The sequence below is a fragment of the Rhineura floridana genome, chromosome 11 (genome assembly GCF_030035675.1).
Source record: "Rhineura floridana isolate rRhiFlo1 chromosome 11, rRhiFlo1.hap2, whole genome shotgun sequence".
Classification (NCBI taxonomy): domain Eukaryota; kingdom Metazoa; phylum Chordata; class Lepidosauria; order Squamata; family Rhineuridae; genus Rhineura; species Rhineura floridana.
In genome coordinates this window covers 59,219,459-59,239,549 of record NC_084490.1, presented here as the reverse complement: position 1 = coordinate 59,239,549, position 20,091 = coordinate 59,219,459, and the positions used below count along the sequence as shown (strand labels likewise).

Below are 20,091 nucleotides of genomic sequence, written 5' to 3'. Positions count from 1 at the left end.
CCCCCACCCCATGAAAATTGGAAATTTTATAAGTCCCGCCTCACTGATGAATTGGAGGAGTTACCTGTCACTGGATATCCTGCTTCAACTGAGCACTGGTGCTCCATTTCTGTTGCTTGTTTTACATAATCAGCAACTCTTTAGCATTATCTGAATACTATGCAAGGATTTATACGAAACAAGCTCGTTTTCTGTCAACATAGAGAAACTTTTGTAAAAGTAAATATTGCACAGTAAATAAGGTCCATGACTGATAGCAAGTTAGTATAACCCTTTTCCACGTTCTTTGTAAACTTATAGAATTCTTCAGCTAGGGCAAGCATCTAACAGGTTTTTGGTAATTTGGGTAAATATGTGTTGCTTTTTAACCAGCAATTTTATTACCTAAGAGATCTAGGATGATTGTGCATTTTGCTAGGTTCCAAGTGATAAAAAGACAACTCAGTGGAGAACATTGGAAGAAGCATTGAAGGATCGTAGAAAAGCTGTGGACGAAGCTGCAGATATCCTTTTAAAAGCCAAGTAAGTTTTCTTAGCTTTCACTTAAATCTGGTAGAAAACTAATAGAAAACTACTAATGGGATCCCATGATATTAAAATTATGCAAAATAGCAATGTTAAAATGTGATCAAGTAATGGAACCCATCATGTGGCTATGTACATAAAGAGCTTTTCATGCTGACATTTTCAGGCATGATTTTCTGTGATGAGTGATGGTAGGTTGCCTTACCTTAACAGTGTTCCCAAACCACACACATTAACTTCGTTCTATATAAATAAATTTATTTTTCCCTATAAGAGTGAATGGCACAGTGTTACCCTTGCAATGCTCTTGAGTTCTGGACAAAATGTACTGTGTGGCCTGGCCCTCAGCGACATGATCTTGCACCAGCTGTTAAATAGACATGCCCTGGGGTCCTTGAATGAATGTACAGGTCACCCTTTTATGCATTGCTTGCCTGTCATAATGATAAGCATATTGTTTGTTTTTAGAATATTATTCAGTCAAGGGGACAAAGCTATCTCCTTTTTATTTTTATTTTGTGTTTCTAACTCTTGCAATTTGGTAATCTCTGGGGTAAACAGGTTTTGATTTTTAATCAAAGTTACCCTTGCATGAGAATAAGCTTGATGTTTTTGTCATCCAACATCTTCACAAAGCGTATGACCAGGTGTATCCCCTTTTTTTCTATGTAATTCTCAAAAAAAAATTGTCACACAGTTTGCTTCAATTCCTTTTTTCATTAAATTGTTTGCATTCTAATTATTGCAGAAACTAGGGATGGATTTTGTTTCACATTTTAATTTTGAACAAACAGGGAATATTAATGAAACAAATTGATGGCTTCTGGTTTTGTTTTAGAGAAGAATTGGAGAAAATGAAAGGGGTGATTGATGATGCCAAGAAGTCTCAGATTCCTGGGGCTAAACAGCATATCCTAGCTGCAGAAGAGAACCTTCGTCATATGATAGTTGATCTGGACAGTGTGGTCAAAAAGGTAAATTTTGCCCAAATCAGTTTTTAACGGTTTTCAATTGAGAATGAATTAAGAATGAACATGTAATTAATATTACAGAGAACTTGCCTGCTTGTGAGATTGTCTTTGGAATATCAGAGGATCTGAGAACTAGTCTCATTTTCTAAACTGTACTATTAGGAACTAGAGCAGCCTTTCCCAACCAGTGTGCCTCCAGATGTTGCTGGAGTACAATTCCCATCTTTCCTGACCATTGGCAATGCTGACTGAGGCTGATGGGAGTTGTGGTCCAACAACATCTGGAGGCACACTGGTTGGGAAAGGCTGAACTAGAGTGTACTAAAATAGATAGAGCAAGAAGCCACTCAGGAACAGTTGAAGAAGCATGAACTTTATTCCTAATTTGATACAAAATACTTTCATTCATTTTTTTTTAATAATTTTTATTCAAATTTTTCAAAAGACAAACAAAACAAAGTCAAACAACAAAAACATAACAATACAACAAAATAAAATAAAATAGTTGACTTCCGATTTGTTGCAGATCAGCTATAAGTATATATATCAAACCTGTCCCTTAATATATACATACAGGATCACTTTTCTCCATAGGCTATCTTAGTTAATCGTCAAATCCCAATATCATCATTTTATTTTGATCTTTCAACAAAAAGTCTAAGAGAGGCTTCCATTCCTTAAGAAATGTGTCTGTCGATTTTTCTCTAAGTAAACATGTCAATTTATCCATCTCTACTAAGTCCATTAATTTCAATAGCCAGTCTTCCGTTGTTGGTGTTGATTCCATTTTCCACTTTTGTGCATATAATAATCTTGCTGCCGTAATCATATATAATATTATTCTTCCATATTTCTTTTCTATTTGTTTATCCATAAAACCCAATAAAAAAAATTCTGGTTTTGACTGAATATTTATCTTTAGAATTTTTTGCATCATGCTACCTATCTGTGCCCAAAATGATTTTGCCTTTTTACACAGCCACCACATATGATAAAATGATCCTTCTTGTTGTTTACATTTCCAACAAACATTAGAAACATTACTATACATTTTTGACAACTTTTCTGGAGTCATGTACCAACGATACATCATTTTATAGAAATTTTCTTTAAGATTATAGCATAATGTAAATCTCAAGCCTTTTTTCCACATATTTTCCCATTGATCCATTTGTATGTTATAACCAAAATTTTTTGCCCACTTTACCATACACTCTTTTACTTGTTCTTCTTCCATATCCATTTCAGCAAGAGTTTATACATTTTCGCAATTGTATTTTCATCATTTGTACACAAACCTATTTCAAAATCAGATTTACTTATTTCAAACCCATACATTTTCTTGTCCATTTTATATCTTTCTAACGATTGTAAATAGGCAAACCATTGAGAACTATATCCTTCCTTTATCAGTTGTTCTCTCTCTTTCATTATATATTCTCCATGTACATTTTCTAATAGTTCTTGATAAGTTAACCATTTCTCTTTTCCAGCCATTTCTCTTCTGTAAAACGCTTCTTGACTTGAGACACATAATGGTATTTTCGAATAGAACCTTGGTTTATATCTATTCCATATTTTCAACAGAGGACGTCTTATAAAATGATTATTAAAGTCTACATTTACTTTTACTTTGTCATACCATAGATATCCATGCCATCCCCACTTCAGGTTATGGCCCTCCAAATCCAATAGTCTTTTATTCCTCAATAAAATCCATTCCTTTATCCAGACTAAACAGCAGGCAGCAAAATAAAGTCTCAGATTTGGTAATCCCAGTCCTCCTCTTTCTTTGGCGTCTTGTAGTAATTTAAATTTAACTCTTGGTTTTTTTCCTTGCCATACAAATTTAGAGATATCTTTTTGCCATTGTTTAAAAGGTAAATCAGAGGATATTACAGGTATTGTTTGAAACAAAAACATCATTCTCGGTAATACATTCATTTTTATCACAGATATTCTACCCATTAATGACAATTGTAGTTTATCTCATTTTAGCAGATCTTTCTTAATCTCTGTCCATAATTTTTCATAATTATTATGAAACAACTTTGAATTTTTATTTGTCATAATGATACCTAAATATTTCAACTTTTTCTCTATTGTAAAATCTGTCTTGTCCATTAACTCTTTCTGTTCCCTTAAAGTTAAATTTTTCACCAACATCTTTGTTTTTTGATTGTTGATCTTAAATCCTGCTAACGGTCCAAATTCTTTTAATTTGTCCATCAATACATTAATTCCTTCCAAAGGGTTTTCTAATACAATTATCAAATCATCAGCAAATGCTCTCAGTTTATATTCTTCTTTTTTTATCTTTAATCCCGAAATCCTTTTATCTTGCCTTATATCTCTAAGCAGCACTTCTAAGACCAGAATAAATAGAAGAGGAGATAATGGACATCCCTGTCTTGTACCCTGTTGTATTTCACATGAATCCGTTAAATCTCCATTAACAATTATCTGAGCCTTCTGAGATGTATAAATCGATCTAATCCATTTTATAAAATTGTCTCCAAAATCCATTTGCTCCAAAACCTGAAACATAAATTTCCAATTCAAATTATCAAATGCTTTCTCAGCATCTAAGACAATCAAAGCTGCTTGTTTATCATTTCGTTGTTCTAAATATTGCAACACATTCAAGACATTCCTGACATTGTCACGTAATTGTCTTTTAGGTAAAAACCCCGATTGATCTTCCTGGATAAATTGTTGCAATATTATTTTCATTCTTTCCGCCAAAATCATTGTAAAAATTTTATAGTCATTATTCAATAGAGATATCGGCCGATAATTTTTTGTTTTAGTTAAATCTTGCTCCTCTTTAGGTATTAATGTTATGTTAGCATTTTTCCAACTATCCGGTATCTTTCCCTCTTGCAAAATAGAATTCGTTGTATACTGTAAAGGTAGCAAGAGTTCTTCCTCCAAACATTTATAGTACACTGCAGATAACCCATCTGGTCCTGGCGCCTTTCCTGATTTAATTTTGTTTATAGCTTCAGATATCTCTCTTGATGTGATAGGGCCATTAATAGCTTGTCTCTGAAAGTCTGTAATTTTAGGCAAATTCTGTTAAGATATATACTCTTCTATTTTTTCAGATGGGATTTCCTGACACTTGTACAATGTTGAATAATATTGATGAAAAATCATTTTGATTTTTACATTATCTGTCAGCATCTCATCTCCTTCTTGTATCTTTAAAATAATATTTTTTGACGTTCTTTTCTTAATTTATATGCTAACCATTTCCCCGGTTTATTTGCAAATTCAAAAGTCCTTTGTTTAGCAAAATTTAGTTTCCTTTCAATTTCTCTAACTGTCAGCATTGATACTTGATTCTGTAACATTTTAATTTGATTTACAATAGAAACTTTAGTTGGATTCTTTTTCAATTCTTCCTCTTTTTGTTTTATTTAATACTTTCATTCATTTTTGCAAACCATCACATGACTGTTGTGGTCATTAGTTGTTTTTTGTGCTGAGTGGCACTAAAGTGCCTCGTTTATCTTATTTTAATCCTCTTTGCTTTCTTGTTGTTTTTCCAACTGAGGATTGAAAAAAATCCTAGTTTTGAATGAACACATCAAAAGCAGAACGTTCTAAAGTTAGACGGTAAGGAAAGGGAGTTGAGAACTGCTGAGGATCTTTGTTTTTTAAAGACAAGAAAGGCAGCCTACTTACCTGTAACTTGGAGCGATCACTTCTACAGTCAACATGATTCTATGCCTGTGCAAAGAAAGCTTTGGAACTTTATATAGAACTTCAGCTAAGGAACTAGCATCCCTGCTCCTTCCTTGAGTAGACAGGAAAACTTTCTACTCAACGGCTGTTTGGGTTGGATGCTCTCTCACCCAGTTCCATCTGCCTGTTCTCAGCTAGAGTTAAGTCAAAGGCACCATCAGTGGAAAGGATGACAGTTGGTGTTGACTACATGCATAACCACTCATACAACACTAATTACACGTAAGCAAACTGCCTGTCATCTTAATGGTCACTGTGCCGTTTTACTTCTATAGAGCAGGGTGCTGGTGTCCAGTGCTTACCCTAGTTGTATAGAGCAAGTAGGCTTCCGTCTCACTTTCTAAAATGGATATCCAGATCCAGGATCTGGATATCTGATGTCACACTGAACATAGTGTGAGGGATAGATTCAATCAATTCAATCTACTGGAGAAAAGGTTCCAGTTGTGAAAATGTCTTAGGACTGTGACATTGGGATTGGTGCAATTGGTAGAACCTGTGGCATTGATGTGGGTAGTGCAGGGTCTGAGACAATGGTGGTCAGTGGGTCCAGGAGATAAAGGAGTGGCTATTCTCAGCAAGGGCACTCTGCTGCTTTTTCTTGGATTCTGAGGCTAAGAGTCAGGGAAAGTTTTGAGTATTTGGAAGATGCTTGGCCTGTGCCACTCTCCTTAATCTAGTTCAAAGTCTAATGTTTTGGGCTGTGTGGCCTTTGCGGTTGGTTACTAATAAAGCATTAGTAACCAAAAGTGATCAACATTCGCAGACAATAAATATCTGTGCACCTCCTTCTTCACCTTCTGGAAATAATACAAACCACATCTCTTTTTTAGAACTGTGATATAACTTAGTGAGCTGGTTCAGATGGTGATATCTCTCATTATTCTGAGAAATACATGAACCTTTTGTCTGTGCATAGAGCCCCTTTGCTCCTTCCTCTGTGCCAAGCCATAATTAAAGAAATTAAATTAGGAAGCCTCTAATTAATCATAATATCTTATTTCATCCACTGGTTGCCAGTTTTGGAAAAAGCCCATATTAAACCAACTTCAGACCTTGGTTTAATATGCTGGCTTGTTCAGAAGCTGGTAGCTATGTTTTCCTGGTTTGGATGGGAAAACCCGAGTTTAGATAATTGGTCAGTTGCCTGCTTTGGATGTGGTCATACTCTCTGAAAAAGCAGGTTCGTAGTCTGGGGGTGCTCCTGGATCCATCTTTGTTGCTAGAGGCCCAGGTGACCTTGGGCTAGGAGTGCCTTTTACCAGCTTCGGCTGGTAAGACAGCTGCAGCCATTTCTGGACCGCGATACCCTGACCATTCCCGCTGCTGAAAGAATTTCATTGGCTGCCCGTTTGCTACCGGGCCACATTCAAGGTTCTAGTTTTGGTGTACAAAGCCCTATACAGCTCGGGACCAGGATACTTGAAAGACCGTCTTACCCCTTATATGCCCAGTCGATCACTGCACTCTGCAGGTGAGGGCCTTCTGCAGATACCATCTTAACAGGAGGTTCGTTCTGCACAATTTTGGAAACGGACCTGTAGTGTGGCGGCACCTACCCTGTGGAATTCCCTCCCCTTAAATATTGGGCAGCCGCCATCTCTGCTGTCTTTTTGGTGCCTTTGAAGACTTTCCTCTTTCAACAAGCCTTTTAAGTTGAGACCTATCCCAGCCTGCTTCTGTGTTGGAATTGCTTTTTAATATGTTATTTTTTAACAATATGTTTTAAACCCTTTTTAAAGGATGTCTTTAAAACTTTTTTAAAAATGTTTTTAACTTTGTTTTGTTTTAATGTATTTTAAGGTCTGTTTTTATGATGTTTTAAAGTCTTTTTAGCGCTTTTGTTTGCCTGCTGGGAGGAAGGGTGGGATATAAATCAAATAATAAATACATAAAATAAATAACAAAATGTGGATAATTAGGTTTCCTGGTTTCATCACTCTCAGCTTTTGCAGACAAAAGACTCATATCTGTGCTGTAGCTGTTTGCTTTAACAGCTCTGCTGTTTTTAACTTTTGTTTTATGCTTGCTTCTTTTGGCTTCTTAATTTTGTAGTGTAGGATGGAGCAGATTAAAAATGTATAAGCCAATAAAAACTAGAGTTAAAGGCTGTGCAGTAAGCTGTTCCTGTTTCTTAGCTCTTCTGTCGACAAGAGAGGGATGTCTGCCTATATATAGGTTTTGTGTTGAAATGTGACTCCACTGCCGCTCTTGTATTAGATTCTGTATGCAACACAAAGAGAATACTAATGCAGTTGTCCTAGTTTAGGCTTTTCAGGTTAGTCAGTATCAAATATTTTGTTTCTGCTCTGAACATTCAATACATTCAAATTTGATTATTAAAAACAACAATTGGAACTACTTTAATTCTAAAAGCATATAGTTAAAGTAGTTCCAATTTTTTTTTAATAATCAAATTTGAATGTATTGAATGTTCAGAGCAGAAACAAAATATTTGATATTGACTTCTATCTGAATTTGAAATATGGAGGTTGAATATGTAATACAGAAGGCAGTTCTTGTATCTAATAAGAGAATAGTTAATGGAGTTAAATGAGTATTGGGGTAATTTTTCCTTCAGTGTGTTTCCCCCCGGATTTTTGTGATGCCTAATACCAGGGTTGTTTTTCAGTTGTAAGCATAGGACATAACACATGCCTTGAGACTTAATTATTTTCTCTGTAAATATCTTAGGTGCAAGCAGCTCAGTCAGAGGCTAAAATAGTAACTCAGTACCATGAGCTTGTTGCCAAAGCAAGAGAAGAATTTCAGAAAGAGCTTGATAGTGTTACTCCAGAAGTTCAACCTGGCTGGAAGGGGCTGAGTAAGTAAGATGCTTAGTTGTGGTCCTGTCAAATCTACTGGTATGCCACAGTTTATAGTACTAAATAAAGTTTGCATTGATTCTCTTCCCTGCCCCTGCTGTTACTTGTTTCTTTGCTAGCAGGGCTCTTTGTCAGTGCCAGTCAGCTGATTGGCACTGACAGGGAGCCTGACTAGGATCAGCTGCACAAAGGAGTTCTGTTTCTTCCAAACAGCTTGGTCCAAATGGACTTCAAAGGGACTTCCTCTAACCACTGATGTGATTACAGCAACCTCCTTAGACAGTTGTCAGTCACCTGATGTCGTTATGATGTCAGGTGGGCAAGCCAGCCCTTCTCTCAAAGTTGGCCTGCAGGGGTGGTGGATGGGGAAAACTGAAATCCAGCCTGCTGGCAGGATCCAATTCCCCACCCGTATTCTAAATGATAGTCACTGAGTTCATAATCTTGCTGTGGCTAGCTTGCTTACTGCTTGGGTCCCTTCCCCTTTTTTGCCTGAAATTACTTTGGTAGGTTCCCATCAGCATGAAACTCATCAGAATGTATCCACAGTGCCTTGCAAAAGTACTCAGACCCTGACCAGTGCTGTCATATTACTGAATTACAAATCGTACATTATAATTTTGTTCTGTATGATACTTTATTTTGAAACACTGAAACTCAAATCAATTATTGTAAGGTGGAGGACACAATTACCTTACCATTGGCCTCTACCTGTGAACCATTCAAGTTGCTGTCACATTGTCAGGATTGTGGTCCAACCAACCTCAACGACCTGGAGCAAATCTGCCAAGAAGAATGGGCCAAAATCCCTCCGACACTGTGTGCAAAGCTGGTACATACCTGTCCCAAAAGATTTAAAGCTGTTATTGCAGTGAAAGGTGGCTGTACCAAATATTAATGTGCGGGGGTTGAACACTTATGCAAGCAACAGGTTTCAGTTTTTTATGTTTCTTACAAACATTTCCCAACATAAAACCAATGTTGCCTTAAAATAATTGATTTTGAGTTTCAGTGTTTCAAAATAAACTATCATACAGAACGAAATTACAGTGTATCATTTGTAAATCAGTAATATGAGAGCATTGGTCAGGGGGTCTGATTATTTTGTAATGCACTGTATAAACTGAATTTTGGAGATCTGAGTAAAATGTACTTTCACTTTCATTGGCCACTGGTGATCCTGCTGGTCCAGTCTTTATAAGAACCAATTGTTCTTTCCGTGCAAAAGACTGAAAAATTTGAACTAGTAGCGAGCTCATCTGTTGGTGACCCAAGATTAGATGAGAATATTTATTTGCATACAGTTCTATTAAAAGCTTTATTTATATTCTGTTAGATGGTCCATCCTCCCATGCTGCCTATTTGACTGGTGCTAGCTCTCCAAGGATTGATTCAGGCAGAGCTACAACCTGATATCCTTTGGGGTGGAAATGCTAGTGCTGGAACCTGGCACTTCCTTCAGGCAAAGCATATCTCCTACTATTGATCTGTGACGCCTTCTCAAAGGTCTTGCCTTCTGCCTCACAGTAACCTAGTACAGAGCATGAACTTGCTCCCTTCCACTTTACAAGAAAAGTTCAGTACTAATTTGTCCAACCAGCTGCTCCTATTAAATATATTATTTATATTAAATTTTAAACTGTCTTTCTTTTAAGAAGTGATCCAGGCAGTGTTCACATGTTAACAATAAATTGAAAAACATTTCCTTAGTCAAATTGATAAACACTCAATAAACAGCCAATACTCCAACGACAATAACCAAAGCAGTTTTTTTTTAAAGTGTATTTGAATCAGGATTCCACAAAAGCATTTGTGACTACTCCTTTCTTTGGCTTGTTTTTTCCTTCCCCTTTGACTCAAGTAAATAAGCTGATAAATGACTGAGGATGAGGTACATGTTAAAGTTGCTTGGGCAAATAGCATAAATTTTAAAGACAGTGAGATTCAGGAAATTCGGCACTTTCTGATGAAAGTGATGGTTTTTTGGAAAATGCATATAATATTGTTTCTGTGTCAAAATCAGATTGGACTTTACAGCTTATAGAAAAAAAGATTGCTGAGGCCAGGCAGCATTTCTGGATCCCTGATTTTAATATTCTTCTTCCCTTACTGCAAGCATTACACCTCCAGTTCATAGCTTGCTGCTGGTATTAAAAGTGACTGGGTTCTCTCTAACATTTTTTTAAGTGTACATCCTGAAAAATGGGCAAAGCATCTGTTTTATTTATATATTTGTCCTATTTATATACCGTGTAATCATTGGAATTCTTAAGTGGAGTTTTGCAACTACTGGCTGGATTATTTCTGTTTAGGACATAGGTGGAGAGGCTCTAACTCTTGACATCAAAGGTGCCACTGATTTGTACATGGGAGGGGGCCTTCTCTCTGGCCACATTTAATTTGCAGAGCTCCCTTCCTAGGGAGGCCTGCCTGTCCCCTCTGACTTGTTTTTCTCATCCTAAAGACCTTTTTATTCCAACAAACATTGACCTTTTCTGTTGTTGTTTTGCTCCCTGGAATTTTTGCCAGTGTTACATCTGCTATCTTTGTTGTCTTTTAGTAGGTTTTTTAAAATGTTTTGTATGACTGAATTATGCCATGTACTATTTGTAAGCTGCCTGGAGTGTTCTATGTAAAAATAGAAAAGCAGGACATACATTTCCGTAATAAATAGAACACCTTGGTGTTGGAACAGTAGCTTGCAGATAAGCCTGAGGGTTTGTTTGCTGCGTTGTGCAGTATTCTATATATTTTATAGAAAGTAAAGAAATAACAAGCAAACGTATAATTAGGTTAATGGTTGAAGACCCACACTTGAGAAGACTGGGTACCTACACTCAATTTTCCTGAATTGGGGACACTGAGTTGTGCCCTCTCAGAAGGAGGTACAAGGTTTCTTTAAATGAGAATTTCATCATGCACATACCAGCTCTGTTTGCCATTTTTTAAAAACATCAAAAACTCTTTCACTCAATTCCCAAACAGATTTTTGAAATCGAAGGAGGGTCTTAGGCTTTTCAGAGAGAGAGAGCACCTTTTAAGGGGGAGAAACATCAGGTTCCCTCTCCAAGTCATGGCCATAATTGCTTTTAGATCACTGTAAGCCTCTGTGTGCCACCATACTTCAGTGTGACCCAGATGGGTTTCTGAAATGAGCCATTCCATGCTGCACTTTCAAGTATGCTATTCATTAATGATCAGATTGACTGCTTGCATCTGTGCTTTTCCACTCCTATATGCTTTGATCTGCTTCTGTGGACATGCTTTAATTTTTCTAAACCTTCATTTTCTCTTGCAGAGATAACTGATCTAGGTGAGTTCTTGCCACATTTCTGCTTTCTATAAACACTGTGTGTCTTGTCCGTTTCTTCTCAGGAATAAGATGGCAAACGTACGTATCAGGTTGCTTTGCAATTTCAATTGTTCTGGCTGTGAGTGTAAATAATGATGATATGTGACTACTGTAGATGATATGTCACTGCCATGAGTAAAAAGGTATCCCTAAGTAGTTTGTAGATTACTGTTTTACAGACAGTAGGAATGTAAGGCTAAACATTGGAATAGTCACTGTTAGATCCAGGGCCCCCAGTCTTCATTCCTTTTGAGAAAATGCATTGCAGTACAAGAGTCAATAATAAACTCTCAGCAAACCAGGGTGGTGGAGTCAGTATGCCAAACCTTCGACTCTGACTCCTCTATTTTTCTACTGTCCGATTCCGACTCCACCCAAAATTGCTTCTGACTCCAACTCCACGACTCCAACTCCACAGCCCTGGAATGTCTTTTTAAATTGGAAGCTCTCATAGGAGCATTTTATTGCTGCCTGAATATGCGCTGATCTTGGCATCACAGCATTTGTCTTCATCTGGGTCCTGTGTCATACACTGACATACAAAATGTTTTCCATCTTGAGTTACGGTGAAATGCTCAACTACAGCTGACTTCATGGGAAGCTTCTTTGACATTGTGAATTTATATTTTAAAAAATTTGTCAATCAGAATTTATTTTGAAGCCAGAGTCGGAGTCAGTAGACATTTCTACCGACTCTGACTCCACCCAGAATTGCTTCTGACTCCACAGCCCTGTAGCAAACTCTAAGGTGGTCAGTTCACCAAATGTTTTCAGTCTATTCAAAACCTGGTATTTTGTTAAAAAAAAAAAATTAAATAATTTAATTGTATTTCAGTATGGCTGAGCCAGAGGCATATTTAAACACAAATATGCGACTGATGGTTCCTTGTTCTGAAAGTTATCTGACATCGGGGAGAGAGTTGCTTTGGTTCAGTTAGATGCTATAAGAATCTCCATTATCAAACCTATCTATTTGAAGGAATATGTTAGCAGATAGGCTTAGGCTTTTAGTACCTGAAAAATATTTAATCTGCAGTGTTCACTGATTGGACTCTATCTATCCCAATGTTTCACTGGGATCTTTGAAAAATAAAAATACAATGCATAAATGTACTTCTTAGCAGCAAATGATTATTAACATTGTCTACGCTTCCAGCCTGATAGTTGGTTGACTCTGAGACCATTGAAATAGCTGTAATCTAAACTGTTTAAAAATAAGTTGCCATCTCTCTCTCTCTCTCTCTCTCTCTCACGGACGCGCACACACACACACACACACACACACACACACAGCTTCCTCTTGGGCTTTGGGCCTGGCAGCATTCTTTTGGATGAACAGTATTACTCTTTGTTATGAATATGGAGGAATATGCAACCATATTTGACCAATCAAATGTGTAGAATACTGTGAAATATGTGGTCTGCCATAAAGTTCTGATGTCCCTTTGTACAGTTTGTCTGTATCTAACCGTCTGCTCTCTTCAGCTGGCCAGCTGACAACAGACGACTTGAACTCTCTCATCGCTCATGGTCATCGACGTATAGACCAACTCACCAGGGAGCTGGTGGAGCTGAGAGTCCGAGAACAGCAACACATTGAGACAGCCCTGGCAAAGCAGAAACTGGAAGATAAAAAAGCTTTTGAGTTGGCAGTTGCAAAGGCACTAGAACGTCATAAGAGTGAAATCCAGCTTCAGCAGGAAAAGAAGGTAAGTGGGGCACTTGTTATCTAGCATTCTCTTGATCATCTGTGTGTGTGTGTATGCGTATATATAATATGCATGCACTTGGAGGTGTGAAGGAGTAGAATTCTTGACTGTGTTCTGTGTTAATGCTGACTATTATCTCAGTAGCCCTTGTACACTGAGGATCTGGTTCTCGATAGCTTTTAGTACATGCTTCCACTTACTCCGCTGCTCTGTCCAGGAACCCACCCGGGACACAAGGTCCAGGTATTAGCAAACGTAGCCAAGGAAATGATTTGGACCAGTCTGTCAGGGGAGCTGGCTGCAGCCTGTGCCCTAGCAATAACTAAACAGGCACGGTGATACATGTTGCCTGAACAGAAGGTGCACCTCCATTGCCTGACAGGTGGGGGTGGGAGAAGGAGGCTCAGCAGCAAGCTAGGAAACAAGGATCTGGAGGGCTGAAGATGGAGTAACAACCCCTCCCCAAAAGCTGAGGCTGGGGCAGAGGCAAGAAACCTTGTCTCCCCCTGAACCCATTTGGCATGCTCCACTCCTTTTGACATGCACAAGTTGAATATGCCAGTGCATATGACTAATAAGATTGGGCATGCGGTTAGAATCTGTTGCATGCACAGGCCTCAGGAAAACTCTGCCTAACATTAGGATGAAAAGATGGGTCAGACTTTGTAATTGGAAGTAATGGTTGCTACACTTAGGGCAGACAAGCAGGAAAACTTAAAAAAACACACTAAATGCTTTAGTGAGCAGAGCAAGACTACTTTGCTTTTTATTGGGGGACCATGTGTGTCTACTTAATCCATATTTTGTGGCAAACATAAAACGGCCAACTTTTTGCAGGATTGCCATGCTATATTTTTCTCTGGGAGTTTCACCTCTCCTTTTTCTGTTCTCCACAACTATAGGAAGTAAATAAATGCATCTTTTTATCTTTTTTAAAACTGCAGCAGTATTTGGGCGAGTCCCAGCACCAGCAGATTGTACAGGACAAGGCCACATTCTGTGCATCATTAAACCATCATGACCATGCACACTTCTAAAAACTCTTCTCGAACAGTCTTCTTCAGTTACTAATAAGTCTTCTAAAAGCCCTGAAAAGACCTACTCCCTTAAGAAACTGTGACTATATTGTAACATAAAGAAAGGGCACACAAGAAAGGGCTCACACCTTTTTTGTACTGCTTTTAATCTGCCCAGTGTTTTTGTATAGAGGTTAAAAAAAATAAGAGCCAGTGTGGCATAGTGGTTAGTGTGTTGGACTATGACCTGGGAGACCAGGGTTCAAATCCCCACATAGCCATGAAGCTCACTGGGTGACCTTGGGCCAGTCACTGCCTCCCAGAGGAAGGCAATGGTAAACCACCTCTGAATCCTGTTTACCACAAAAACCCTATTTATAGGGTTGCCATAAGTCAGAATCGACTTAGAAGGCAGTACATTTACATTTTAAAAAAAATAAAGACAAAGGCCATTCAGCAGCTTAATTGCTTAGCAAGGACTATTTCCCACCAGTCCCCACCAGCCAATTCTTAATTTTATCAGTCCTGGATATGGTCTTAAAATAAGTCCTTTTCAAGAAAGCATGTAACCAATCAGTCTCTGCTCCCTCTCTTGGAAAATGAGCATAAAACTCTTTGTACTTGGGGAAGAGCTGTAGCTCACTGGTAGAGGATCTGCCCTGTGTGCGGAAGGTCCCAAGTTCAATCCCTGGCATTTTATTTATTTATTTATACCCCGCCTTTCGGCCAAAGGCCCTCAAGGCGGCTTACAAAGGAAAATAAACACAGGGATAAAATACAATAAAAACAATATAATTTACAAAAATTAAATTAAATAACAAATAACATTATCATAATATTGTTAATTAAAAGCACAGGAGAGCCCAGGGTTAGCTAGCTGTGAATAGAGCTGGGAGAAACCTCTGCCTGAAACCCTGGAGAGCCGCTGCCAATCAGTGTAGACAGTGCTGAGCTAGATAGACCAATGGTCTGACTCGGTATAAGGCAGCTTCCTGTGTATAAATTTAAAACATAGTTTATAAAGAAGCAGACACAGTAGCAAAAGACGGCATTGCTTTCAATAGATGCCTTTCGTCATTGATTGACTAAATTGGTATCAAATAGGCTCACACTTGCATGAAAAGGATTGTTGGTACATGACATTTTACAAAGTACAAGCTAGCACTGGCTGTGTGATGTCTAGATCAATGATTCCCAATGTGGGGGCTGTGAAGTAATCCAGAGGGGGCCATGAACAGTAAAGATGTTTTTTTAAAAAAAAGTCTTCAATCCCTGGATGCTGTCTGCTTACCACTGCCACTGCAGATAGGACTGTACATCTTCAGATTGTGGGGGCAGGGTTAGGGTTACCAGTTTGATTGGATTTTTGCATTAAGAAAAGAAAGCCACACCTTCCTGTCTGCAGGTAGCTTTTTGTGGAAAGGGATAATTGGAGATGTGATTTTGCCACACACCATTTTTTCAGTTAGCAGAGACAAAAATTACAATTAGCGGGGGTGTCATGAAATTTTTTCAGTTTACAAAGGGGGTCCTGTACTCATAAAGGTTGCGAGCCACTGGTCCAGATGACTCTCACCTCTAGGTCTTCCAAGCAAGGAGCCTCCCTAATGCAGGCATCAGGAAGAATTCCACGGAGAGAAAAGTTACTAGCCATATTGGTTTTAAACCTAAAACATACCATTAATAACAGCAACATGCCTCCAGGTTCCTGGACCAGTTATAGCTGTACTACATGACAACATCTAGAGCTGGATCATCATTCCATTGCTTATTAGCAAGCTTACTAACATTTTAAACTGGAAATCCCAGGAAAGTAAAGCAGTCTATATAGAAATATTTCCTAGGAGGGTCTTGTCAGGGAAGATATATATCAGGCCACTTGCTGTGTGTGATGTCACAGGATCAAACAAAGGAAATGCAGCTTGCATACTGTTTGCTGGCTCTTAAAATGGCCTGTAATGTCTTAACAATAACGGCCAATATTCAGATAATTACCTATATTTATTGCCCCCTTTTTCCCTTTCAGATGCTTTTAATCAAGCCTAGCTGAGACTTTGCTTTCAAAAGTACTCTGAGCTTGACTTAAATAGACTGATAATCCATAAGGCAGCAATATCTGTTACAAGGACATCTCTTAGAGATGGGGTATTTCTTAGATAAAATTGCTGTTAGCCCTCTATTCAATGGCTCAGGTGTGGGTATCTGTTCTTGTAAAATATGCTAGTTACACCAGTCACTAATGGGCTACAAAGGGATAACTGCCAGTGACTCTTTTGGCAGGTTGAAGAAGCCCAAGAAGTTATGGAGAACGAAATGAGGACTCAGCTTCGCCGGCAAGCTGCTGCACATGCTGATCACCTGAGAGATGTTCTCAGGATTCAAGAGCAAGAACTCAAGCTGCAGTTTGAACAGGTGGAGTTTGATGTGATTGTGAAGGGCCTGTTGGCTCCGAGTGTAGTTATTTTGCTTCACTGTAGTCTCTAAAGGCTTGCTGCCTTAAAGCTCAATCCCAGCCATGATAACGCACGTTGAACTTGCTTAAGATTGTGCATTTGTGGATATATTTCCATTGTCTTAGCAAGCACATGATCACATTCCAAGTATAAGAGGGCAAGAATTATTCTTGCACAGTGGATGTCGTAGGTATGAAAGGTGGCAAAATATGCTTTGTTGCGGTATTGCTTTTTGTGTTCTCCATCAGGACATGCTTTCATAATTTGTTTTAAGCCTTTCTGGAGAGGTTACCTGATGCTAAAATGTACCCCCCCCTTCAAATTAGCACTGAAAATCTGATTGATTTCTTTAGAAATAGTTACTGGAAAGATTAATTTCCAAGAAAGATGAATAGACTCACCTTTGGAAAATGATCTTGTGTTAATGAAAGTTTATTCTGTTAAATGCAAGTTTTTTTGTTTCAGAACTTGTCAGAAAAACTCTCTGACCAAGAAATGCAATATAAACGCCTTACTCAGGAGCAGCTTGACAACTTCACTCTGGATATCAACACAGCCTATGCCAGGCTGAGGGGAATTGAGCAGGCAGTTGAAAGTGAGTATGCTGTCTCCAGTCAGAACAAGCTGCTAATTAACCTTGATCTAGCGGACTAGTTCTAGGCATGCAGATCCACCCTTGAACTCGGTGTGCTTGGTTGGACTGGAGAGGCAGTCTTGCATTTGGCCCGCTTGTTGTGCACAAACAGGTGTAGGATGTTATTTGTTGCAGGCAGCTGAGAAACGCTACTGATTATGGGAAGAGATTGTGGTCTTCTGTGCTTCAGGTGCAGCTATCTACTCTGTCCTCTAGGTTTGGATGTGCTTTCCATGCACACCTAAATTCTGATTTGGCCCTTCATGAATTGGAAGGGGACTGAAAGGAAGCTATTTTGCCATGAGGCGATACGTTCAGCTGAAAATACTAGACCTGGATCATTTACCTTCATTGCATGCTTTTAGGACGCTTTTAGGAAGGACTGAGTCTCCATCTCCAACCCTTACAGAGGGGATTGCCAGGCCAGATCAGCAGTGGCTAAGGCATTTTCTTTCTAATGGTAGAAGCAACATTTACCTTCTTTTTTCCCCATCGCCTATCTTCAGAAGATTTCCAGCTCTCTCTACCCAACAGAAGCTTGCATTATTCAAGATTTCTTCCCCTGCTCTGAAAGAAGTTTGTGGGGAGTACCTTTTAGCAGGTAAAAAGACATAGCCCAACTTGAGTGTTCCTTTTTGGTCATGGAAAGGCAAATCTCAATAAATGGTTTCCTTAGTCCTGTAGGTTGTCAGATGAACATTCTCTAGAACAGTCTTCACCTATTTGGTGCCCTCCAGGTATTTTGGACTAGAACTCCCATCAGGCTGCTGAACACTGCTATTTGCTAAGTCCCATTGTAGAGATGAGGGCTGATGCAGTGCAGGAGATTACAAATTTCAGTTGTGGTGTCACCAGTTCAGGTCTCACCTAAGTCATGCATTGCAATATGGGGTTACTCATCTTGTTCTACCAAGTTATGGGAGCGCTGTTAGGGTACCTGAGCTAATGTATGCATAATCTAATCACTGCTTACATGTTTAAAAGTGGACTTGGTTTAGATTATTCCCTAACTTCAAATTTTATGATTGTATGTTACAGGCCATGCTGTTGCTGAGGAGGAAGCCAGGAAGGCCCATCAGTTGTGGCTTTCAGTTGAAGCTCTAAAGCAAAGCATGAAAACTGCTTCTGGAGACAGCCCCACTGAGCCTCTGGAGGGTGCAGTAGAAGCCATCCAAGCCAGCTGTTCTGACAATGCATTCACCCAGGCCTTAACAGCTGCACTTCCTCAGGAAACGCTAAGTCGAGGAGTGTATACAGAAGAGGCGTTAAGGGCACGCTTCCACGCTATCCAAAAGCTGGCTAAGAGGGTGGCCATGATAGATGAAACAAGAAACAGCTTGTATCAGTACTTCCTGTCGTACCTTCAGTCCCTTCTCTTGATTCACCCTCAGCAGCTGAAGCCGCCTTCTGAGCTTGGCCCTGAAGACCTGGACACATTTAAGTTGCTCTCTTATGCATCCTATTGTATTGAACATGGAGACCTCGAGCTGGCAGCTAAATTTGTCAATCAGTTGAAAGGGGAATCCAGGAGAGTGGCACAGGACTGGCTGAATGAAGCTCGGATGACGCTAGAGACAAAACAAGTGGTGGATATCCTGACTGCCTATGCCAGTGCTGTGGGTTTGGGAACAACTCAGGTGGACTGATGTAGATTAGCTATGCAAGACTACTAATGTCTTCAGAACCACTCAAATGCAAGCTTTGTAACAGTGCTGGGAAAGAAATCACAGATTAGATCTAGAAGATTTCAAAAACATACCAGAATTGTGATGTCACTTGGCAAGAAGTGGTATTTTGTCTCCTAGTGCTCTTCTCACTTAGCACCTGTATCTTTTTCCCCCTCAGCCATTTATCATGTCTGGAATTTTTTTTGCAACTTACATAACAAAATTTTGTTTCCAGGTATTACTGATCAGGCTTGTGAGCCAACCAAAATAATGTTTATAACCTCTATTATTGATTTGCCACTTGGTGCAATTAAACAAACGGTGTTAAAACCCACCTTGTTTTTCATTTCTGGTTAGATAAGTGATCTGCTCTGTTCGACTTGCAATTCTAATAAGGTGGTAGGCATTATTGAGAGATGACTTGAAGTCACATCCACGAGAGCATAGCAATCCTATTGAGAAAATGGGTGCATTTTGTCTGTCTGTGGTTTCTTTGTGTTATCCCGTACATGTGAGGGTTTGCATCTGCACATGTGATATAGCCCTCAGTGTTTTGTATTAACAGGACTGTGTGAACTCTGCAGTTTCCAGACGTGCAGGAAAAATGTATTCTGGCCAAATATAGCTTTCATTATAAAAATAAAGCACTGTGTCCTTATGTAGGAAGAGATTCTTAAAAGTGCATAGGCAATCTTTGCTGAAATCTTAGAAGCCAGAGGGGTGGCTAAATGAGGTTCCTAGTAAGGGCAGGGAGCTAGTTCCTTTTCTAGTAAATGTAAATATCGTCTTAGATAATTTGTCACATATATATCTTTTAAGCAGAGTATAGCAGAGCATACCACACTGAAGCAATTTGTTTTTCACTATCTGAATGTGTCATGGACTTCTAACTTTAGTAAAAAAAAATTAAAAGCCAAGTTGGTTCATTATCTCCTCCAAACTATAAAACTAATTTTAGTTAGAAACAGGAGAACTTTCCAGTCAAATGACAACCTTGAGCAGCTCCTTTATCAGGAAAAGCTACATTTGTGGTGTCTTAGTTTAGGAAAAAAAGACAAGTAAGGCAAGGACATAATAGAGTTTATGGATAGAAAAGGTTCCTCCCCACCTCTCAAAATACTAGAACCTGTCATCCTATGAAGCAGCATGGTAGGATATTCAGGACAAAGTACTTAGTGCAGCACATAAA

The 20,091-nt window shown here is 38.8% G+C and overlaps 1 protein-coding gene across 6 annotated transcripts in view; it reads left to right on the top strand.

The window, feature by feature from the left end:
* IMMT (inner membrane mitochondrial protein) overlaps window positions 1-19,236 on the top strand; it is a 59,734-nt gene extending 40,498 nt beyond the window's left edge. For 3 of the 6 annotated variants that reach the window (XM_061590873.1, XM_061590871.1, XM_061590869.1), the window contains 8 exons: window positions 419-522; window positions 1,364-1,499; window positions 7,941-8,070; window positions 11,370-11,384; window positions 12,909-13,132; window positions 16,429-16,560; window positions 17,067-17,196; window positions 18,274-19,236. In XM_061590873.1, coding sequence (XP_061446857.1) covers window positions 419-522; window positions 1,364-1,499; window positions 7,941-8,070; window positions 11,370-11,384; window positions 12,909-13,132; window positions 16,429-16,560; window positions 17,067-17,196; window positions 18,274-18,881 — 1,479 coding nt within the window. In that variant the 3' untranslated portion in view covers window positions 18,882-19,236. Of the gene's footprint in view, window positions 1-418; window positions 523-1,363; window positions 1,500-7,940; window positions 8,071-11,369; window positions 11,385-12,908; window positions 13,133-16,428; window positions 16,561-17,066; window positions 17,197-17,741; window positions 17,824-18,273 lie in introns of those variants that run through there. The other 3 variants (XM_061590872.1, XM_061590870.1, XM_061590874.1) reach the window with 2 other exon arrangements.
* Window positions 19,237-20,091: the final 855 nt, after the last annotated feature.